Genomic DNA, 24800 nt, shown 5'->3' on the forward strand with positions numbered 1-24800 from the left:
TTTATTCAGCTTTTGCAGGGGAGCAGGCTCCTCAGCCCCTGCCTGCCTGTGGTTTAGCAGATAACATCATTACACCCTGACAGTCCCTGGGTGGGAATGCTCCTGGTTAGCATATTTGGCAACCTGGTTTTTTCCCCCGAGGGCCTGTATATAGCAGCAGGGCAGAAGTGAGACCAGTGCCCTCATGTCAGCAGGGAGGTGTCTGGTGGCACAGACGAGTTTTTCTTAACGCCCTCAGAATTGATACATCCTCTGTCTATACGGGCCCAGAGGTTTCTTGCTTTCAGTTTAGATTTTTTCTTGTTTGTGCAGAAAATTCCACAAAAGACTGAATGAAGAGTAAAGGAAGAACAGATGCTGCTAATTAAATTAACCATTTCCTAAAAACAAATAGCAGGCACTTCAGTCGCATTAAAAAAAATATCAGCATGAAGCCCATTCTTTCTGGTTTAAGTGATTACTTACATGGCAGATGCCAATTCAGGGAAAACTTGCAAATGTAGAGGTTTATTTTTTCTTACTGTGTGTATTTCCTTATAATTCAGTCTTTGCACCTACCATGTTTGGTGCCTTTTTTTTTTTATTTTTTAATGTATGGAGTGGTTGCAAAAGTTTTGAGACAAAAAATGTCCTTCTTGTGGGGTAAGAAAAGCAAGGACTGTGTTTGAGCTGAGAGAGAAGGGAGGGAAACTGGGATGATGCTGAGGTAGTGCAAGAGATGACACTTCAAGGAGATGGGTAGTGAAGTAGGAGGTCTTTTATGAGGGCTTCCAGTAGCCCTCTTTAGTCTGGCAGCAATTAGATGAGAAAGACAACCATTAGGTTATTTCAGTGATATTGTTGGTACCATATTGATGGCTCTTCTTCTGACACATTAGCAGGAACATTTTTCTTCTAACTCAGGAATTATGAGTGAAGTCTCACTGAGTGGTGCACATGCGTGGAGTCACATATACTCACTGAAGTTCTTAGCATCAGACTAAAAATATAACATCAGGATTGATGTTATATTTTGCTGTTAATGTCCATAGCACAGTTAATGTCCATAGCACAGTTTTCAAGAGAACTGACAATTCTTAAAAATATTTGTTGTGTCTGTGAAAATAGAGAAGCCGGAGGTCTGGTGCTAGCAATTGTTTGTGGCTGTAGGAAGGGAACATGAGAGAAGGTGAGAGATAGAGCAGAGCTCCCCAATAGTAGAACAAGGCAGATTTAGGACTTGTCTGGTAGGTTAGGAGTCCTTTCAATAGCAGGGGTTTGCTCTGGGCCTCCCCAGTTCTGAGTAGGTGCCGCAAGAAGTAAATTGGATCCTTCAATTTTGTGGATCCAGCTCTGCATTTCCTTCACTGTGTCTGTATTTGCCTGGAAAAAGAGCACCGTGCATTAAACTGCATGTCAGTGAAATTAGTAATGAGAACTTTTCCTTGCACAAAAGCCTACATGTTTTTTAGTTATAGTACTTGCAGTATTTTCACCAATTACTCAGCTCTTCCTACCAGCAGAGTTTTGTACTTATAAAAACAACATCCAGATGCAGCCCGGACAAGTACTATGACTTCATATAAAATTGAGATTACATTCAACAGCTTGACCAAAGCACATCATGGGCAGTATTCTAGCACATTTAGCCCTGGCTTTACACTCTGGCTTGTTTTAGTTGTGAAATTGGTGGCTTTATTAAAATATTATATAAAAGATACACAGTCAAAGGTCCTTTCTAAAAGCCAGCATGCAGGGCCATGGATTCCAGAGTATTTAGAAAAGAGGCACTTCCCTCTGTATGACTAACAAGAGTCACTTCATATTTTGTGTTTGTGCTTTTCTGTGCTCAGTTGCCTCCCTGGGGAGCAGGTGCTGAGCCTGGAGTGCTGCCCCTGCTGGGGAAGGGAACTGTGCATCCCTGTGAGCGCCACACTCCAGCCAGGGGCATTCCCAGCCTGTATGCTGCCCCTTTTATTGCATAAAAGTGTGCAGTATTTGTAGCACATGAGCAAATTGGGCAAATACAGTGTTTTGTCTTGCTGTGAGTGTGAAGAAAATGTGTGTGCTGTAGTAATCTTTCTAATTTTTTTCTTGTTATTGATCTCTTTTTTCTCCTTAACTTTTCTCAAAGCTAAACTTCCCACAAAATTCAATTATTCTCTAAAAGCCTGTGTTGGCATGAAAGATAATTAAAAGTCCACTCAAACCTTTGATTCCCACGTGGTCTAGAAGACAGAAGTTTAAAGTTAGCAGAGAGGCTGACTGAAGTGGGAAGGCAATGTTGGTGATGGAGCTGTTTGGATTGGAAGCTTTGAGGACACATGTGAAGGTTTTTCATCCTCCTCAGAGCAAGTGTTACCTGAAAGAGGATCATGTTTTCCCTGGTATCTTGACACAATCCATGGACCTTGCCTTTAGCTGGCTGCTCCAGTGTTGCTGAGCTGATTTGGCGAGGGCTGATTTACATCCAGCACCAGCTGGGTGCTTGGCCAGGCTGCTCCTCCTGTGCTGACATCTGGCCAAAAGCTAAAGGCAGCCTTTGAAATGCAAGGCTGTGTGCAGCCCTGTTGTATGGGCCATGTACGTGTTCACAAACATGAAACTAAATTCTTCTGGTTTAAGTGAAGCTTAAATATACTTTATTTATTTATGCACTGAATACTTATGGAACTGATTCTCAGTTACCACTATTCACAAATGCATGAAATGTCATAAAGTTTGTCAAAAAGCTTCTGAGTGGGACACTTCTTGCATTTCTGTGCTTTCCAGTTTAGCATGTTATTCATGATCCTATACAGGAATTAAAAAAAAAAATAGAAAAAAAGAGCCAGTTAACACTTGATTTAATTTAATTTCATTCCTTCTACAACAAGAAAATATTCAGTGAAGGTCAGTGGTGCTTCTCTAGCACTTTTCTTCAACCTGATTGTGCTGCTGTGCTTACCTATGTTCCTTGTATTCTTCATTTGTATTGATATACAGAAAATTTCCTACTAGATACAGAAATCTTATGGTTTGCTTATCGTGGCTTATATATGTTTCATCACAATTCCAGGTTTTTCTCTGATCTACCATAGCTCTTGTGAGCACAGCATGTGAAAGAAACGCTTGCCCACAGCAAGGATTTGCATGGTGTAATGCACCAGTCACTTTTTGGGTCTCTCCTGGTGTTAAAATTACCACTCTCTCCCAAAGTTCAGCATCCAGCTAGGGTGAAAAGTGAGTACAGGTTCTAAAAATGTTGAATATGTGTGTGAATGTGTGCCAAGTACTTGAATGTTAGCAAGAGTGGGAGGGAGGTTTAAGGGAAATTGTAAACCTTTTTCAAGGCAAGCAAAATGACTGAACTCTTTATCATTTCTTTTCATTTCCAAAATGTCACAGCTTCTTGCTAAGCTCAATACAGTTGCCATCATTTATTTGTAAGCTACTTGAAGGTGCTCTTTTAAAGAATAGTTATTAACCTTTCTATTTCAAAACCTGTTCTTATACAAAGCATTTTTCACTGGAGATGGAATTACAAGGCAGTTTTTTTTCAGTATGGCATAGAATTGTTCATGAGTTATTTCCTGAGGGAGGTAAATTTCCAGGGATTGCAGGAAGGCCCTCTGCTCCTTCAGTTGAGGCTGGAGCTCAACAGGTTCCAAATCACACAGTGCAAGTAACACTGGGGAGTGGCTGTGAAGACATTGTGCCTTGCAGAGGGGCTCGGGGACTGGATTTGACTCCTGCTTGCCATTCCAGTGTTCCCTCTGTGCTCCCTGGGCATGGGGAATAGATCATCCATCACCTGTGGGATCTCTGCTTTCCTTTCCCTCCTTGGATCCCCACAGTGATGTTATTTTGGGTCTGGGAAGAGCAGAAACCCAAGCAAGCCCTGCCTGCCAGGATGGGCTGCTCGCCTCTGGGCAATCCCTTAGAGAGAGACCCTGTGGAAGTGGAAGTACCACCGGTGGAAACAGTGATTGCTCCTTCCTTTGTGGGACACTTTGGCCATGTGTCGATTCATTGTTAACCAAGCTGATAATTAGCTCTTTCTCTCCCTTGCTGGGTGCATCGGCTGCTGGGTGAGTTGCAGAAAGCCCAGGATGAGAAACAGTAGGGTCAGGCAGAAACTGCAAGCAGGAATTTCTGAAGTATTCCTGTGGGCTTTCCTAAGAAACAGCTTGCTTTCCCAGGGACCGATGGAAACAGGCGAGCACTCTGGCACACGCTGTTCCCTCTCTAGGAAAACATTTGGTAGTAGTTTAAAAAAGAAAGCTTTATAGAGCTTAAATAATGCCAAAGATGCATTTGGTGAAGACTGATGCTGTACATACTTTATTTGCAAGGATTTGGAATTTCCAATGCTGCTTGGAGTTGCTGGCAATAGGTCCAGGGCTTGCCAGTCATATTCGGGTTTTTTTGCACGACCTCGTTCATTTTAATCAAGTTCTTATTATGGCACTCTTAAGCACATGGGTAAATAATAAAGCTTTTGTGCTCAATTCATCTGTATCAACAAGGTCATGGCCCTCGTAATCATAAAACTAAAGAAACTTGATAATTGTGAGAACAGCTTCTGTTTCATTTGGGTTTTTAAGTAATTCATGTCTGTTTTGTATTCTGGCTTGTAAGTACTCAAGGGTAATGTAGCTTGGTTTACCTCTAAATAAATAAGGAATAATAAAAATATTTTTAAATGAAAGTTAAATTGTTTAAAGGTTTAAAGACAGTCTTAAAGAAAATACAAAATACAGTGAAGTGTGTCATTCTGTACAGTTTGGAGTGACCTTTGTCCACATTAATCTCACTAAAATAGGCTAAATTATTCTTCTTGTTTTTACTGGGTTTTGTACAAAGCAAAAAATTAATATATTATCTGATTCACAATCAGCCTGAATGCATCATAATGGTAATTGGAAGGCTTAAAATGTTTCATTGGGCTACAATGACTGCTAATTCCTAATGCCACTTAGAAAAATGAAAAGTTTTCCTGCACGGCAATGTATTGATGCATGGTGGAGTAGCTGGGTGGGCTCAGGTGCCCCTGACAGACAAACAGGCATTTGCTCTGGTGCCCTTTGAAGCTCTGTGTGCTGAAGCTAAGTACTGAATGAATATATTAGGCCATGGGGGAGTGTAGTGCTGGAAAGCACTGCTGGGGAGGAGATGGGGTCTGGCATTTTTTCTGTTGGTGCTTGCTTTCTGGCTCAAGGGATGCTCATCCAACTCCAGCTCAAGCAGTTCAGTTCAAGCTGGCATATAAAAGTTGAAGTTGGCATTTTGTTTTAGTCTGCAGACAGCAAAGATGTATTTTATGATTGCTTAAAATGCCAGTGTCTGAATGAGAAAGTTAGAGAGGGACATGCTGGCAAACAAACTCATAGGGGCTTGTGGATAGCTGATTTTTTTTAAAATGCAACAGCTGAGCAGGTGTCAATGAAAATCAGAAATCTGTTGTTCAAGCTATTGTCTCTCATTTTATACTTGGAGCTGAAACAAGAATGGTCTTTCTGGTGTTTGTCCATACTGCTCTTTAAACAAAGAGGTTCTGATCTATGGCCAGCCCTCTTTAAGCACTGTGATAATGCAGTCATTCATTATTAACAGAGAGCAGAGAAGTGGAAGGCCCCAAATACATCAGGAAGAGCCAAGTGGGGAAATGAAGGTATCAATTATGTATCTGCCATGTTAATGATGCTCTTACAGAGCAGTTGTTTTCCCCTAAGGGAAGAATCCACTGGGAGAGCAAAGCATGTTCTCAGTGCCTTCCCTGACAACAAGATGACACCTCCCCACCTGAAGCTTCAACAAGCCCCTTTCTTTAGCCCCTTTCCCTCCCAGGAGTGTTTGATGCTCTGCTTCGTCCTGGGCTGGTGCCTGGATCTAAAAGGAGAGCGCTGCTGGCTCTCCCACAGGAAAGAGGGATCCTGTTTTCCAGCCCTGCCTCCACAAGTGAGAGGCACATGTGCCCCCAGGTGAGCTGTGAGCAGGGCAGGCTCCAGCCCAGCATCCCAGTGCAATGAGCTGCAGGGCACCAGCTTGCTCATTGGTAATTTGTTCCAGCTAAAGGTCTTTTTATTGCCAGCACCTCACTTCCATAAACACTGATTCCATGGAAAGACTGAAGTAAAAACAATATGCATGAATACAGCCTCAAACCTTCATGAAGATGGTACTACAATTCCACTGGGTTTTACTGCAGTGATTTACAGTGCCATCACCTTGCTTGATGGAATTACTGTTTCTTGATTGTGTAGGACAGGGACCATAATGGTTTTTAAAGTAAAACTGAATCCCATCGCAGTTGCACAGACTCATCCTGCGACAAGGACATGAACATGCCCTGCTGAGAAGGGCAGCTGAGCTGACAAATATATCAGCTTGTGCCTGATTTTCCCCACCTTGGCCCTAGTAAAGAACAAGTTACAGGGAGTAAAACAGCTGTTTGCTGTGTGGCTGGGGATGAAGAGGGTAATGAAACATGATGCAGAATAAAAGTCAGCTGCAACTTGGCAACTCCCTTTTCCTCATAGCAATGAAGATAACTTAGACTGTATTAAGATTTATGATATTATAGGTACCAAATGATTTTTATAGGCTGTGGTTTTAGAGTTGTAAAATTAGTATTTTGACTAAGAAGACTGTATTTAATCATTAACAGGTTGTTCTGAGTATTTTGGAGCTTCACTATTATTGTTTATTCAAGCTGGTGTCTAGCAACAAAGATGAGCATTTTAAAGGCAGCTAAAAACTGAACTTAAAAATAAACATAGTTCTACAAAGACAGCAGAGCTAAAAGCCTGTACAAATATTTGCAATGACAGCAACAATCAGAAATTTGTTGGTTGGGTTTAAAAGTGTTCTTGACCTCCCTGGCAGGTTCTCAGGCCAGCAAGGTCACATAAAGAGTCTATTTGCTTTGAGGTTGACTTGCACACATGTGGACAAATGCAGTATGCTGTTTCCTGTGCTAGAAAAAAGGTGTTGAAATGGTGCCAGTATAGAAGAAAATTGTGCTCTTGAAAGGCAGCACAATGAGCTCTGGGCTGTCCTGTCCCAGGCATTTAATTACATGACTGATCAAATTGCTCCTAAGGTTTTGGGTGTGTTCATGTGCTGTTATTTGTAGATCAGGAACTCCTTGTCATAGGAGTGGGGAAGCATTGGGATGGGAGCCCACAAAACCAAACCTGCTTTCAGATACATAAACATGTTAATTGTGAAAGATTTGATTAAAAGTAGTAATAATAGAGGGAAAACCACATGTAATATTTGTAAATAATTGTGCTTGGCAAGGGCACTGGCTGGTCTGGAACGAGTTGGAGTGGGTTCCTCACCTTTTTCATGTGAAGAGGAAAACAGCTGATGATGTTATCTCTTCAGGTGGTCATTGCTTCAGCACTGGATGTGTTGAAGGCATTAGAGCATCTCTCACACCTGTTGGCAGTCAGCTCAGGTGATCACCTCCTGGCAGAAATCTTCCCTCTCTTCACAAACTTCTCTCTACTCCCGTTCTGTTCCTGTCCCAGCTCAGTGGTACATTCTCTAGCTGAGAATTAGGAGCTGACTCACTTTTAGAAGCCTAGACAAAAGGCTGTTTTGTCTCGGTGCAGTGATAACATGTTGTCATCTTATTGCAGGGGTTCCATACTGATGTCTCCTTATCCAAAAGTTTCATACCTTCTTGGTGTTTCTTGTGGGCATCTCCCCAGAGCACTGACTCTTTCTTCTTCACAGAGCAGCCAAGTGACTCCAGTTCCTCCTCAACCAGCTACCCCACTCTTTTATAGCACTTTTCTTCTCTCTGGTTACAGCTGTGGCCTCTTAAAGTCAGGCCTGTTCCTAATCTTTGATAATCAGCTGCAACTCCTTAGGGGTGAGATTACTCTCTACACTATCTTTATTTTCTTATATTCTATCCCCCTACAGTAACGTGCAGCCTTACAAATGGTCACCAGCGTAGCTGGTGGTTCATCCAGGGTTTCTGTTGTGCTGGTGCAGAAACACAGGCTGAGATGACTGGAAGGCCACTTGTGTGGCCAGCATCTCTGTGAAGCTGTACCTGCGTGCTGCCTCTGCCTGCAGGGGTGATGCCTCTGGGGACACAGCCAGAGGTCTGCAGGGAAATGCCTCTGAGTCTCCAAGTGCATCTGGCATGGCTGAAAGGCATCGAAGGGAGGTCAGCAGTGAGTCCTTTAGCCAGTGATGCAGAGTAGGGGGTTAGCAGAATAATCTCCTAACATCCTGCAGCTTCTCCTTTGGGATGGTGTACACGTGCAGAGGAGCCAGCCAGCTGAGACCTGTGACAGCCTCAGGCTTGCTTAGGGAGAGGAGAGGAGGGATAAACAGCCCAGAGTGACTTTGGCTATGCTTTTACTCTTTTCCTAGGTTTTTGACCTGGCCTGTTTGGGGCAGATGGAGAGTAAATTGCTGCCATCTGGGGTGGTGGAAACCAGGGCCAAAGGCTTCTCTGTGACTCTCCTCACCCAGTTTTATCTCAGCATTGGTATAACACACCTATTAACTACTGCAAAGGTGGTTGCTTTTAATTCTTCTTTATCACCACACTGAAGAGGGGCCACAGGTGTTTCAGTTTATTTTCACACTTCTAGCCAATATCTGCTGGAGAGATTTACCACTTGCCTGCAGCTAAAAAGATTCATTGTGAATTTATTGCAGTTATATTTCTCCCCCATAATAAGGCTATGCCAAGAAAAGTCAGTAAAGAGGTATTTCCAGTTTTGCAGTTCTGGTTTTCAGATGTGATGTTTTAAAATATCAATACAGAATTTAATAAGATGAGTACCTGCACCTTACTTTTAGGTGAAATTACAAAATCATCCAAAAAATATTTGAACTATAAATAGAAATATATACCATTGTAGTCCAAGGAGATTTATCCCTTAATGTTCAGACACAAGAAGCATTAATTTTCAATTAGCAGTTCCGTTGGTCAAAGTAGTTAGGTTGCTCTTTTATGTACAATGCTTTTAGCTGTTGTTTTTTCTTTCCCCCTCCATCTCTGTTATTGTGCCTGGATTTTTTCCCCCGTTTTTGTGGAGGAGTTGCTTTGACCTTTGATATGATGTTTCATATATCTGGAAAATGTAACTGTCTGGAAACTTTCTACTTGCTGATTTTTTCCTCAAGTATTGGGGTTGAAAAAAAAAAGAATAAGCAGCCTGCATTAAACCTATGATCCCTTTCTTTCTGGTTGGAGCCAGCTGTGTCCAGGGTGAGAGAGGAGGTAGCAAGAAGATTTTTGGCCAGATTGCTTTCAAACCTGTATAACAGGATGGCTGAGCATTTGCTTGTTCCTTCTTCAGGAAGCTGGAAGTGTGGAAGTTAAGCATTTTATTGAAGAGGAGGAAGAAGTTGTGTAGCTGTTCCAATAAGGACTGCACGTTGCCAAAATGTCAATAATTATTTCACAAACACATGTTTGTGGGCATATTGCAAACATAGGTCAGATTTTTTTTTTTCCCCAAACCTTAAGAGAATCCCTGATGTGTTTTGACATAAGAAACAATTGGGAAGAGAGGTGATGTGATTGTAGAGGTCTGACTGCAGTGCTCAAAGTGCTGTAGAGCACACCCAGCTCAGATGCCAATGTAGATAGAGCAGATGAGCTCTGAACCATGAAGTTCCTGCATGGGAAGTGTAATTCAGTGAGGCTGGGCAGCCCTGACTGGCTGTGTTGCCTTTGATATTTTTAGTGTCTCTACAGAGTGTCCTAAAATCATAACTTAGCTTTTTTTCCCTGTAGAATTAACCCCGTGGGAGTGAAAGCTATATTGCAAAGTAGTGCTGAAGCTGGAGGTTACAAGTGTGTTATCTGCATTTGGGATGCACTAGCAAGAGACAATTTGTGGTAATGACAGCCTGGAACCTGACAAACCAACCACCAGCACTTAAGCTGAGGTGGTTATTGTGACCAGGAAAAAGAAAAAGCAACATTTTTTGCACTTTACCCCAATGATGCAGCAGGCACATGTCCAACCCTAAAGCTAACCCTGTTTTATGTCCTGTTTCCTGTGTAATTAGTGGGAAACCCAGGTCAGGTCTCCTGCTTGCTTGCTGGGATCATTGTCTCTTAGGACTAGGGCCTTCTACCTAAGAGACAGATAACTAAATAAGCTTTTCAGCCAGTCAATCCCAGCTGTAGAGCTAAGAAAGTGAGAACTAAATAAATACATCATTGTTTGGAACTCTGGTCAGATTTCTTCTCTGCACACTGCAGAAGAGAACAAGTGTGGCTGAACATCTTTCTGAGCCACATGGCTCTTTGAAACGTGGAGCCCTGAGCATCCATGCTATGAATTTCAGGGAAGCACAGGCTTCCCTCTTTTCCTTTGAAGTACCTGTGTAGCTGTACCTGTGCTTTTTGCAGAGCTTAGGTAGGGGCTTATCCCAGGCAGAACAGATTGTGGTCTTTTGAGCTGAGCTTTCCACTCTTGCCAGGTTTGACTTTCTGCAGCAAGGTAACATTTTGCCCGTGGAAGCAGTGGGAGTTGCAAGGTTCAGACTTGAAACCCTTTCTGGGCTTTGGCACTGCTGATCCAAGTGTGATTCCAGCAGCCCCAGAGGCATTTGTGTGCATTCAGGCCATCATCTCCATCCCTGCTGTGGTTATCCTAGGAGGATTCCCTCTGGCTCTTCCAGGGCAGCAGCCAGCCTCCCTATGGAGTAGCCGCTACCCAGCCTGTTCAGCTGATTGCCAGCAGGAGGTCCAGTTAACATTTGGCAACATTGGCAGCTCCATATGGAAACTACCACTCTGCCGCCCACATTTGAACTCCAGCTTTTTCCTTTCATTTAATTAAAACACAATCAATGCAATTAGCTCATGACAGAGTTTCTCCAAAGTTATACTCCAGATGTATGGCAAGGCAAAAGCATGGAGATGCCAATTCATTGTGCTGCCTGGAGGTAGATTATATCTCTTCCATTTAGCAGTTTATCCACCATGGATTAGCTGTATTTTTCCCTTTCAAGTAGGTTAAGAAAAACCAACAACAACAAAAAACAAAACAAAACCACCCACAAAACAAAAATGTGAGAAAGAAAAAAAAAATCCATCTGGTTCAGGTCAGGAAAAATAATAATTTGAGATACTTATGGAAAATGACATTTATTGTGTCAGAATGACTTCTGATTTTCAATGACTACATCAAACCTTTTATCATGCAGTGTCTTGAAGTTTGCCAGTAAGCTTGAGGAATAAGCAGCTTATATTCTATAGTAAGTTGATGACTTACTGCTAATTGGGGATTATAGTCAGCTGCAAAAACATGTTGATTTTGCTGGCATAAAAACCACTATTTCCAACTCTGTGCCCTCTGGCAAGGTGGTATGGAAAATCATATTGTTGTCAGAAGAGGTTTTGAGGCCTCAATCAACCAAGAGGACTTTTGCAGCATATCCCTGCAAGGCAGCAGGGTGCAGTGGGAGGAAGAGAAAAAAAAACTGTGCTAGCTAACTGGTAGTTAATAAGCAGAGAAATTGTATCCAAATCCACATGTAAGGTAACTCTGAACTGGGACCAAGGCACCTTCTGCTGCATTTCTCAATTCATTCATGGTTAGATGAGGCAATGCCCTGAGTCACCTGTGTTCTGACAGGATGAAAAGGTTTTCTTCACATGCTTCAAGAGTGATGTGGTGATCCCACAGCAATACTGCAAGAGAGCTATTGCTAGTGAAAGTATTATGCTACCTCAGTGCCTTGGTATCAGTGGGGCACTTGATTCTGTGCCTTTTTCCCTCTTGGTTATGTTGTCCAGCTGTAGGAGGAGGACTTTTCCTTCATCTTGCCACTTTTAACCTTGCTGTATGACAGGGATCCAGAGCAGAGTTGCAGTGCAGGTGGATAAGCCTTGGTTGATGTGGGTGAGAGAAGGGATTGCAGCATGAAAGGAGCAGCATGGTGGGGAAAGGAGAGAACTTGACATTCTGCTGGCACTTTCTTGTACTTAAGAGCCCTGCTGTGAGAAAGAATCCCTTAAATATATACCAGTACTGCAGCAGGATTGGGTTAGATCAGTTGTGTAGAAAGGTGCTGGTGAGGGGAGCGAAGGTTAGGTTCTTCTGCTGGCTTTTCATTTTCACTGCCAAGAGAAAAAATATACAGAAGCAAAAAATACAGAACATCCAAAGTCATAAATATAGTCCTCTTTTCTTTTGATAATAAATTTCTTTAATTCAAAGTTTTTAAAAAATGGTCTTGCTGCATTTTGATCACAAGGCCTGGAACCAGCAGAAACACACTGTTTAGTTTACAATAATTGACATTAGACTTGCTTGAAGTTATCTGGTGGGTCATTCTTCTGTTGCATTTTGCTCTTATAAAGTTAGCTGTAAGTTCTTATCTGAAAAAAGTGTTAGTGTGTGTCAGTGCTGACGTCTTAGTTTTGAAGTGTACCATGCCCTGGGAAAACTGTGATGGTTTCACACACCTGCCTCAGAACCACAGCATCTCTGGAAATCATTCACAGCCCTAAAATGTTTCCTCAGCAGCTACAGAGATCAGCGCTGCTTACTGCAAGTAGCCTTCCTGGGATGAGACGTGTTCAGTCATCTCTAAGCATTTGTAGGAAAGTCAGGCTCATCCACAGGCTGATCTAATCTTCTCTGGCTGCCCACAAGCTTGAGGAGAGGCTGTCCTTTTTGTACATTTCATCTGATGACAGCCCATGTGGCAAGATTCAGCTTTGTAGTGTCCCTGCAAGCCTTGTTGGCCTTTGAGCAAGATCTCCTTGTTGTGAGACATCGATGTGCAGGGTTCATATCCTCACTTCTTGTCCTTCTTGTGCACCCAGCTGATCCCGCAGCTGGAAAATCTTCACCTAGGGCAAAGGACTGGAATATGGTCATGTAAACTATGCAGGTACTATAGCCAGAACTCCTAGTGTCAAACTTAATGTTTATTGAAGACAACAATGTGACTCACTGGGTTTTTGAAGAAGGCGGGACTTCAAGACACTATATATGCAAATAATGGAGTAGTACAAGTCAGCAAGCTCCTCTAAACCTCAGAGAGCTAAGATGTTTCTTTTCCCCTCAGTGAATATGTATGTTTATAATGATTAATAAAAGGTAGATAAGTTCTCTGAGGTGAAAAACACACCACTTTATTCTTAAGTAGTACATGGCCTATAAAGCAAATAACGTGCGTCTGAAGCATCAGTTTCCTGTGGAATGTTTCAAGCAAGAGGAGTAATAACTTTTGTAAAGATCTTTCTATAAATGTTCTGAAATATCTTTGCTGAAATTGTGGGGTTTTTTCTAAATAGCTTATTAATTGATAAAATGTGCTAGCTGGTGAATATATATGTATACACATAATATATGCAGTTTTGAATATAAATAAGTTTCTTTTTCTAAAGTTAGTCTGTGATATCTGGCTGTGCTTATTCCTTCTTTTCAAATACATATTTCAAATGAGGGAATTGGTGCAAGGTCCATGGATTAGTAAATTCCCAATTTTGAACACTTGTTGAACTCACTAGATAAATCAGCTCCTTGCCTTTTATTGTCTGAAGGAATTAATGTTGACATCTGTTTTCAAAAGTTTCAGTCTTCCGGAATAGAATTATTTTCCATGAATTTCATGTATTTGCTCAGTTTGAAGCAGACAGATTTCTGTAGCTAGGATGAATATGATTATTTTGGAGTTACCAGTTTCTCAGCAGAGGGCAGAACAGGGACCACTGCAAATCTATTTCTCTGTGAGGAGCTATTGGAGCCCTAATTCTCCTCCATTTCTGCTGCTAGGCAGAGGGTGAAAAAATCTGGATGAGGTTTTTGTGAAAGTGGTCTCCTGCAATGGGCTGTACTCCATGACTCAGGAGCAGTTGAAAAAGTCAGTGTTCCAGTGCTTACAAGCCCATGCTGTCTGTCAGCAGGATGCAGGCTCTTCACACCAGCAGCACAGCCTTTCTGAGCCACTGGAGAGAAGAGCATGGCTTTTGTCCTGCTGCCTCAAGGGTGGGTGTCCTCTCACTCCCCTGAGCTGATATCTCACTGCTTCTGCCAGTGAGATATTGCCTGGCTCCTGCCCCAGGACAGGACTCTGCAGCCAACAGATCCTGGTCTCTTTTCTTCATGGCTTCACTTCTGAGTATTTGGATTTACTGGTGCTGATTTCACAGAGAAACTGTATGTTTCTGCATCCCATAGCACCATGGGAATATTGACTGGGAGGGACTCAGGAGGTTACTTGGAGCAGGACTGTTCCTGACAGTGGGTGAGGTCAGCCCCAGAAGGAGCTTTGGAGGTTTGCCTGAGCCTTCACATCCTCCTAGGACCTGATCCAGTGCTGCACTACCCAACTCCTGCTGGTGTTTTCCTTACCTCTTTTACCTGGCTTTTCCTGGCTGCAAACTGTGGCACTCATCCCTTCTTATGTCAGCTGGAATTGCAGAGATAAATTTTGCTCTCTTGTCTTTGTACGTACACTCCAAATAACTGTAATTCTCCCTTAGATCCACAGTTTCCAGCAGAGGCTTCTGCATTCCATAGGGGATTGCAATCCCTGATTTCAGGCAAGGCACCTGTGCAGGGCTCCTTGTGCTGCCCTGTGCCTCTCTGCAAAACTGCCCACAGCCTTTGGTGATCTTGTCATCTCTCACCTGGCTTCTCAGGTGTGCTGGGTGAGCTGCTTTATTTTAAGGCAGTCTCATTTAAAATCTCTCTAAAGTTCACCTTGTTCTCCAGGGCACACAGGTGAGGAAGTTTATCACTACTTTTCATAGACTTCAATGAAATTATATAATGAATCTTTCTTGTCAGTACTTTATTTCAAAATATTGGAAATAAAGTTTTTTGGACTCTCTTTGCATTACATCTGCTTTCTCACAGAATTTTTTTTTTTTTTAACATCCTGGATCAATCTTAAGCCTAGGACAAATATAGGATTCATTACATGTCATTTGTCTGAGAAACAGATTGCACCATAAGATTGCACCATGATATTATGTGGCTGAATATGTATCTTTTTAGCAGTTAGGTCACAAGACCAGGATTCAGGAAGCTATTTGGCAAACATAAAATTAAACACTTAACAATTCTGTGCCTCATATTTTCCATCTGTGAAATGGGGACATTGGTATTTCTTTCTTTGAATAGCATTTCTGATTTAATGATCTATGATTATCATTGCTACTGTTAAGAGTGGCATCAACTCTGTTCCGAATTGGTTATAATTAGAATTTTTAGATGAATGAAAGCAATTACAGAGCCTATATGCCAGAAACAGTTAAGCCCATGATTAATATTGTTTCTCTAAGTAATGGCAGTTACTTCGTTGCTCATAGGAGTAAAATTCAGCACATTGGAATTGTTTGCAGGACTACAAATGGAAGGCTAATTCTTCAATAGAAATAAATAATAGTGGATTTGTCAGGGTAGTTTAACTGTATGCTACAGGACATTGTGGGATGTGTCTTAATTGGTTCATGAAACTCAAAGTTTGCTAAGTATTGGCTTTCATATAATTCAATATGTTTTTGCAGTAAAGAAATCCTTCTATAAGTTTTGGCTCCAGTTCAAAAGCGTATTGTTAAATACGCTTTGTGAGTAAGAAGCCTGACTCATGGCAGGCTGTGCTGGGAAGGACTGATTACCAGGGATATCAAACAGACCTGGTCCCATTCCACTGCCAGAACAGTTATCTTTAGAGTTTGTTTAAGAAAGGATTAATTTTACCCAAAAGAAACCGTTTATGTTTTCACATTGCAAGGGTTTTGTTTTCTATGTGATGATAGCTAGTTATTCAACTTCACCATGGATTGGGAAAAACTCACCCAAACATAATTTGGAAGAAATTCTCCTGTAGTGATAGAAAACCACTGGACTGTGCAAATACACCAGATGAGCATCACGAGATGCAAGTTCTGCACAGCTGCAGTTGCAGAGAAGCACTGAAGCCCAGGGCTGCCTTCTGGAACAGGAAAAATCCATGTTGATGCACACACAGCCTGTTGCAGTCTGGTAGTGGTGGAGTTTAGCTGTTGGTACTATTTCATTTTCCATCCTTCAGTTATTTTTATTTCTTTTCTTTATACAGTTGATGGTTTGGACAAGGCTTCAATTGCTAACTCAGATGGACCAGCCCCAGGATCCCAAACTCCCCCCTTCAAGAGGAAGGGCAAACTCTCCAACATTGGCAAAATCTTTAAACCTTGGAAATGGCGGAAGAAGAAGACCAGTGACAAATTCAGAGAAACATCAGCAGGTATGTCTGTGGCCCTTTGGTAGCAAAGAGTAGAAAACACTGTGATGGTTTTGCAGGGTAGTATTTGAAAAGCTCTTTGAACTTGTTAGATGGCAAAGATTATTTAGGCATGGTATTTGACATACAGAAAAACAGTTTGATCCTTGGCAAGGAAAAACCATACCTTGTTCAGCTTCTGTCTTGAACCTATCCCCTAAAATACACAGCTGATTTGTTTACTATACATGTCCTCAAATATATTGGAAAATCTCTCTGTCCTCTGGGTAGTCAGTGACTTGAATTATGAAACAAACCTTGCCTTTGTGGGGACAGAAGTCTGGGGCAGAAGCAGATGTAGCCATGCCCAGCAGAAGAACGAGGATCAGCTCTGCAGCCCCTGCCTTCACAGAGGCTGCTCTGGCCCTTCACTTCCCTACTGACTGACAAGGTCTGAAATCAAATGCTGTGGTTGCATTATATTCTGTCTGAAAAGAGGGGTATTAAAGGCTGGAATTTAGTTAGCCAAACATAGTTGTTTGGGGCCACCTGAGATGCTCTGGGTGTCCTGGCTGCTCTCCCAGAAGGTTTGATATCATATTTGTCATCCCTCTGCAGACAGCTCCAAAACTCTGGGGCATCTGAAGTGGCTGTAGACATCCATGTTTAGAAAACTGAATTCCACCCTGCATATGTGTGTGTGTGTGTGTCTTTTTGTCACTGCTCTGGCCAAACTTTCTCTACAAAAATCCCAAAATTCTGGTTTGGGATTCAAACATTTGATGTTGTGGTTTCCTAAACTTGAATCTAATTAGAGTCCAGTGAGCTTCTCTTTAGATTCATTGTCACTGTGCAAGCCCTCTGTCTACTGTCCTCCAAGGCTGTAGGCAATAAAGCCAGCTCTAGTGTCCTGAAGTGTTTTCAGTAGCTCCCCTGAACTCTTAGAGGTACACTGTTTGACATTTTAAACCCATACCAACCCCTGACAGTTACAGTAAGGAGCTCTATGGTTTGACAGCAAAACTTCTAAAACAAAATTCTTTTACACAAAAAGGAAAAATAAGCCATTTTCTCTGGTGTCTTCATCACTACTCCAGATGCCAGCTGAAGTTTTGAACAGATTTCTGAGATCTTCAAATCCTTCTTTCTCTCCTTTTTCTGTTTTTTTTTTTTTTTCATTTTCCCACATCCCCTGCAACAACCCCCTCACAATTTCTTCTGTTACTGCAATTAAAAGAAAACCCCATCAGTCTGAAATCTCCTTAATGGCTTCCCGTTTCCTTCAGCTTTCCCAGTACTTTATCATGTTGCTAAAGTAAAGTTATTTCTAGTTAATGACTCCTGAATGTTCTGCAGCTTCTCCTGGACAGGTATGTGATTTTATATGCAACAAGTTCTTCAGAGTAATGACCATTCATAAGCTATGTATACAGATTCCCTAAACTTTCACAACCTATTAGCATGTGTGAAACTGTTATGCCATTAAATAATAACGCATGTATCATTTTTCAATTTTTTTTAAAAAAACTAATATCTGGTAAGTTCATGTTAAAGGTTGTATTTCTTATGTTGTACTGTCTTTCTTCTGAGGGCCTGAATCCAGTCTTGCAAGCATGACACATCAATTCTTGTAATACCAAGGCAGAGCAGGTGTTAGTATTTCTTTTACAAGAGCAGGAAATTACGCACAAAGAAATTAAGGTCAACATTTCCAAAAGTGCCTCCTTAGATACTCCTTCTACTTAATTTGCTGGTCGTGTTCATGATGTCGTGGTCCCTCAAGACACTGATTTGCTTTTAAACTGTGCATGGGATGTGTTTGTGTATGTGCTTCATGTGAGGCTGGAACTTGAATTGAGAAGTAGTTTGAATTGCATTCATCCTGCCTTAGATGGTAATTTCAGGGATGAATAAAAATAGTATTCCCTGTATTTCTTGAGGAAATAGACCCAGGACCAATGGAGACTGAGAAGAGGCATTGACGTGGCAAGCTGCCCCTTGTTGCTTGCTCAGTGACAGGGCAGAAGAAACTTGCTTATCTAACTTGAGAAGGAAACGGGAAGACATCCATTCAAAATAAAAATCCTACAGGATATCCTCTTCCTCACAGTACTCAATCAGAGGTGTATATTCATGACCAAGTGGGGGCTGTCTGTGTGCCTGCCTCTTACATGCAGGAAGCCCATTTCCTGGCCTGGGACCATGGGAGAGAGCACCATGATCCTCATTTGTTGCCAGTCCCCTAACAGGGCTGCAGCGTGGTAAATCCACATGCAGCTGAAGAAAGGGTTTCTTCTAAGACAGAATGTGGGCTATTGGAAGGAACTCTCACTACTTTCTCTGGGTTTTCAATTGGCTTTTTGAAATAGGTTCTTGCTATGGCCTTGCCAGGACATGTTCCATGGAGCACTTTTTGTCTTAGGAGCAACTGGAAGATGTTCATAAACAGCAAATACCACAAGCATCAAAAAAGGAGGGATGTTTAGATGTTAGATGTTAATATCTGTGCCAGTGTGGGAATCATGGTTGGAACTTTTCCCTTTAGCAACGTGTTTTCCACGCTCTATCTCAGAAAGTCTGTTCTTTGGGCACTGGCTGTATGCTTTTTGCCTGGAGGGCTTTCAGAACCAAGGAAAAATAAACATAAAATGCCATCATCTCAAAGGTTTCTCTCCTCTGCAATGTTTTGCTGCGAAGGAAAGGACAGCAGTTTGTGTCTTGGCACAAAGTAGATGCCACTTCAAAGCTTCACTGCAAAAGTATATACAGAGAGGGATCAGAAGGCAATTTTAGCTCTTACTAGGTCAGAGAAAACTTAATAATCTGAATGCTCTCAAGCTTCTCTTAGAAGAACAAAACCAAGTACTGGAGAGTATCCAGAATCCCACAGCACTCTTCAAGTCAAAGAATGGGTTTTAAGACTGCCTGAGGTTTGCAGCTGCTGACCATCACTAAGCAATCTTTTTTGTGGGGATGAGGAACGGAGGAGAGAGAGAGAGAAATTACTTTTGGAGGTAAACTGTTCCCATTATTAGTGTTGTTATTATTTGTATTGGGCAAAACAGCAAATATTCGTGAAGGGCAGTAAGATTTACTGGAGTAAATGAGGGTTGCATACAATACAATAAATTTACATCCTTTCTGATGGTTGCATCTGAAGTCAGGGCAAGTTCTGCTGCTGACTGCAGCAGGGGAAGGATTTTTACCTGGAATTTTCTGATTCTTCTGGATCATGAGACTGGAGACTGCCTGCCTGCCTCACCTCAGCCTTCTTCAGTAGGCAAGGACTCATAACCAGTTACTCTCACAGTCAGGAGTGATCTCTTTGTAAGAAATCTCAATACATACATGTACACAGAGAAATTGTTCTTTACAGTTTATCATTGCCTAAAGTTAGAAACAGTATGTTGGTGTTCATGTTGAAATTTTATATATTTTTGACACCTTTACATATACACATATATATCTACATCACATATATATGACAGACATGTTGATATATATATATATATATATTCACATAGATAGATAAACATACATTCTTATATACACATATTGCAGAAAAGATTTGTGCTGATAGCATCAGCTGGTCACTGAGCCTAATTGCACAGAGTTTTAAGAATCTCAAACCAGTCTGCTGAGCTAATTACTTTTGACTATTGTTATGTTTCAGTAAGCTCTCCTAAAATGATAGAGTTACAAAGTCAAGCATTCAGAAGTCAGGAAATGTTTCAATGATGGTTCTGGGTGACAGGATGGCACAAAATACTTTTGTATTTTAAATTACACAGTAAATGTGAAATATATTGCACAATCTAAAATAAACCAAATATATTGTATAATCTGCAATAAACTATAAATTATTATGATGAGTCCAGACTAACTAAATAATGCCCAATATAAGTTCCTAAGTTGACAGGCTACTCATTCCTCTTATACAAGGGGACATTTTTTTGCCACTTTGATTCAAATTAAGATTCTGCCTTTTTCTTTGTATGAATTGAAATTATGGTACTAGTGGTGATCACTAGCTTGATTTTTTTTATGTTTTTTCCATGGGGCCAATAATGTTTAAAATAAATTAGCTTTTCAAGCTGAATTAATTGAGCTTAATCAGTTTAAATAAAACCACCAATCATGGCTAGCATTTTTGAAGATGGAGAACTGGGACTTAAGCTTCTTATCTGTTCACAAATTTGCTAATGTGTGAAATGGAGATAGTTATGTCTCAGGGTTGTTATGAAACCTGTGTAATTTATGAAATGCTTTGAGGTTTTTTAGTTTAAGTGTGAGAGGTTCATGCCTTTTAATGACAATTTTCATTTCCCATGATAATTAATTCAATACAGTTGTTAATTCAGTGTTGTAGAACTGAAAAAAAATATATCATCCTGAAAAATAGAGAGACATTGATGAGGCAAGGTCTGATCCAATGTTCTTAACTTGATGGAAAAAGCATTGTTGTTTGCGGTGGCATTGAATTGTCCCATAGATGTGTAAGAGATCACCTCGTTTCACAGTCTCCAAGAAAAGAGATGTAAAAAGGAAGCAGAGAGGAAAAAAAAAAAGTGGGAAATAAATAATATTTGTTATGCTGAAATACTAATAAAATAATATTTAGAGTGCCAGCAACAAAACAAGTATAAAGTGCATGTGTAAGGTGCTCATCCTTCAGGGCTGTGTCAAAGGAGATTTCACCCTGCTTGTGAATGCACCTGCTCTCTAGAAAGACCAAGACACTCCATCCATGCCTGCCCACATGGTCCTCTGTTTCCATGACCCCTAATCTCTCTTAAAACAGTCCTTGTGGGACTGCTCCCCTACACAAAAAAACTCTTTGCAAGCCTGGGGTGTGTTCCTGTGCAAGTGTGTGTGACAAGGCACATGCTTTAAAATATGCAGGGGAGAAACTGGAAGAGCTTGTGAGTAATTTATGTGTGGGACCCAAGGCAGCCTAACGTGATCAGAGTTCAGGCTACCACACTCTCCCCAAGGAGGCTGGCTGTACTGGGAGTCTGCAGCCACGCTCATGGGTTCCTTTGTGCTGTCACATGTGAATGCTGCAGAGCCCTGACCTTTAATGGACAGATCCCTCAAAGTACCTGGGTGTATAGACACAGGCTTAATGCCAGCTTACATTCTTGAGCCAGTAATGCTTGCATTTGTGAGCTCTTGGTCTCACAGGCATGGAGTAGCTGGAGCTGGACTTGGTTAAAATATTTACTCCCTCCAGCTCTTCTGCCAGGAGTTGGTGCTGTTTTGATGGGGAAATGCCTCCTGTGTTGAGGAGCTGCTGAATCCCTGCACTTTGCAGTATGAGAGATAAACCTGGTACTGTAACTCCAGGGAGCACGGAATCTGAGGGACTTCTTGCAAGAGTGTGTAACGATAGAATAAGAGGAAATGGCTTTAAACTGGAAGAGAGTGGGTTTAGATTAGATGTTAGGAAGAAATTCTTTACTTTGAGGGTGGTAAGGCAGTGGACAGGTGGCCCAGAGTTGTTGTGGATGCCCCATTGCTGTAGGCATTCAAGACCAGGTTGGATGGGTTTTTAAGCACCCTAGCTTAGTGGAAGGTGTCCCTGCCCATGGCAGTGGGGTTGGAATGAGATGGTTTAAGTTCCCTTCCAGCTGAAACCCAAATTCTGTCATTCTGTTCAACCATCCCCTTCAGTGGTGGAGAAGGGGAGTGGGGAGCTGTAACCAGTGGTGCCTTCAGGCACCTGAGGTCAGCCAGTCTGGTTGTGCCAGCAGCTGAGCACCTGCTGCTGGGAAAGGTGTTTTGCTGGGCATGAAGGGCAGCTTTCTCCAAAGAGTCAAACTGCCTTTCTCCCTGCCTTCCCAAGAGCCTGTCGCTCCCCTGTATGGCTGAGCCACTCCAGCTGGGCTGGCACAAGTGAGATTAAACACTGCACAAGGTATTATCACTCTGCATACAGCAAATAGACTGACCCTAGAGAGTGTTTGAATTGGTTAATGAGACAAATAGCCCTATCCCATAGCATTAATAGGATGAAGTCCAGCTCAGCTGGACTTCACCACTTGCCCTCAGCTTGAGGTCCAAATGTCACATGGATTTTGATGTCTGTATGATAACAGAATCGAGATGGGAAAGTGTGAGACTACCTTTTCCTAACAGGGGAGACAGGACTTTACAAGTGATGCTCACATTTTGTGAACATTATGCACCATTGTCCCGTGGATCATTACAGTAATCTCCCAGATCACTGCATCAGTTTGGGGATGGGATGCAATGTGGAACTATTCTATTCTAACATTTGTAAATGCTGTTCCCTATAAAACTGTTCAGCAATTTTCCCATGGGAAATAAACATAATAATTAGAATGCTTCGTGCCACAGTCTTGGGGGTTTTGCGTATGAGGTTGTTTGGGGTTTTTTTACCTAAAAACAGGATGCTGTATTTTTTTTCCATGAAAGTCAACCAGCATCAATCGATGAGGGTGTTACTTCCTTTTAGAACACAACTTTCTGGCTTCTGTTAAAGGTTGTTTCTGTTTACATGTCTTTTTTCCCTTTAAACAGCTTGCATGTCACAAGAGCTACTCTGTGAATTGCCTTCTCTGAGCAGGATTTGTGTCTCGCCTCTCAAAACCTGTATAAAGCAGGTGAAGATATCTCCAACTGAGCTACTCAGTCTAGTCGGTGGGAAAAATGTACTTTTACATGTTAAATGCCTATGCTAGGATGAGTTCAATTTCACCCTGAAAGTACCTTTTTCCACTGACCATAAAAGAAGCCTCAAGGAGACTTGCTGAGCTGAAGATATTGGATCTTATGAGTCCCCACTTTCTGTGCCTGAAATTGCAGGGCAATATTTTTGGGGACTGTCCAAGAAAACCCAGACCACTTCTTCTGCAGAACCAGAGGAAACAAGTGTTTCTTTCTGTAAAATAAAAATAGTTCTCTACATTTTTTCACCATCATCAGCAGTAGAGAATAAATCTGTTCTTAACTGTGCTTTTTCTTTAGTGTTGGAAAGGAAGATTTCGACAAGACAAAGCAGAGAGGAGCTGATAAGAAGGGGAGTGCTGAAGGAAATGCCTGAGCAAGGTGATAACACATTGACTAAAATTTAGCTACAAAGCACTAAACATGTATAATAAAGACACTGTTGCATTGTTTCCTTGTAGTATAAATAGGTATGAGGAGACCAACTGAGAAGTATGAGAGGTAATTTGGGCCAGCTGACAACTGAAGTTAAGTCAAGGAATTTGTGCTCTGTAACTACTTCTGCCATAGGAGCCCCAGCTGACCTCTGGTCATATCCTGAAATATTTTAATGCTCCCTGTAAATAATGTGACTTCTGTGGCTCCTGCCTGTTGTTTGCCAGAATTTTTTTCAAATTAGTGATAGATCTATTTTTGAGTCAAGGTCTGTGATCTAAAGAGAAAATTTCTCATTTTTTACTCCACTAGAGTAAAAAATTAGAAATTTGGACTGAAAACTTAGGGGCTTTGGAACCCAGAAAAATCAATATAATGCATTTCAGGTAGCAAAAAGTACCAGTGCTGGGATCATATGGATCCAACTGCTATCACACAGGCCACAATCACAAATGGTACCAGCATTAAACAGTGGGCAAGAAATCACTTGTTTCAAAATGCTCTAAGGTTTATTATCTGGCATTAGCCACAGTTTGCATTTTGAAAAGCATGAGTAAGCCTAGGTAGATACATCTATGCTACATCCTATTATGTTTCTAGTGGTATTCTCTCTAATATTCTTGATCTTTTATCAATACAGATCAAATAAAAGTCAAGCAAGTAAAATAATTTTCTGTAGCTTAAATTAAACCATTTGTCATTTTTTCACAGAGTCTAAGAACTCCACATTTTCCAAAAAATAATTCTCTCCTAGAAGTTGTGTTTTTCTGTGTGATCTGAAGAGTCAGTGAGGTATGAGTGTGTATGGGTTGTATCATACCCATAGATACTCAGCAGTAAAGGGTCTGTTTGTTGATGTGTGACATCCCCTGTCCATACAGAGTTTGGCTAATTATCAGACTATGACATTCAGCATGGCTGGCTTCTGCACTTGTCTCTGCTACTGTCATTGTCTTAAAACAAGATTTGTAAACTCTCCATACATCAGTTTGTCCATCTGTGGCTTTGTTGTGGGTTTTGCCACGTGCTTTACTGGGGACCTGTGTGACCTTGTCCTTTGAAGGTTGTAAATTGTATTTACAGTGGGAACAGTTAATGAAATGTGGTAACTTCTCTGGTTGGTTACAGTCTGAACATAAATACTGTTATTTGTGATAAAAGTATGAATGCTTGGGTCAGCAGTGTCCTTGACCCTCTCTTCCATTCTTAAAGGGAATGGGACTTTGAGTTCCTTACAGGGATTGAGCAAAATGAGAAAAGGATACAAGTATAAACAAATTTCTCTTCTTCCTCTCATATCAATCTGGTCTGTGTTATCTTCATCACATTGTACTTCATCTTTGATGAAAATCGTAATTTTTAAGGACATTTTGAAAGAATATGGGGTTAGTTTGAAGGTGCTAAAAATAGAGAGGTAGGAAAGACAGTTGAGGAGTGTGAAGGTAGTTAGAAGGAATGGCCATGAGGATGAAAGCTAAAAGAGGAAATTACACGGAGAC

The 24800-nt window shown here is 41.4% G+C and overlaps 1 protein-coding gene across 3 annotated transcripts in view; it reads left to right on the forward strand.

The window, feature by feature from the left end:
* The window catches only part of PHACTR2 (phosphatase and actin regulator 2), a 103719-nt gene that overhangs the window by 41752 nt on the left and 37167 nt on the right, over positions 1 to 24800 (forward strand). For all 3 annotated transcript variants that reach the window (XM_058021552.1, XM_058021549.1, XM_058021553.1), the window contains exons 2-3: positions 16033 to 16200; positions 23167 to 23247. In XM_058021552.1, the coding sequence (XP_057877535.1) occupies positions 16033 to 16200; positions 23167 to 23247 (249 nt within the window). The remainder of the gene's footprint in view (positions 1 to 16032; positions 16201 to 23166; positions 23248 to 24800) is intronic.

The sequence above is a fragment of the Melospiza georgiana genome, chromosome 3, assembly GCF_028018845.1.
Source record: "Melospiza georgiana isolate bMelGeo1 chromosome 3, bMelGeo1.pri, whole genome shotgun sequence".
Taxonomy (NCBI): domain Eukaryota; kingdom Metazoa; phylum Chordata; class Aves; order Passeriformes; family Passerellidae; genus Melospiza; species Melospiza georgiana.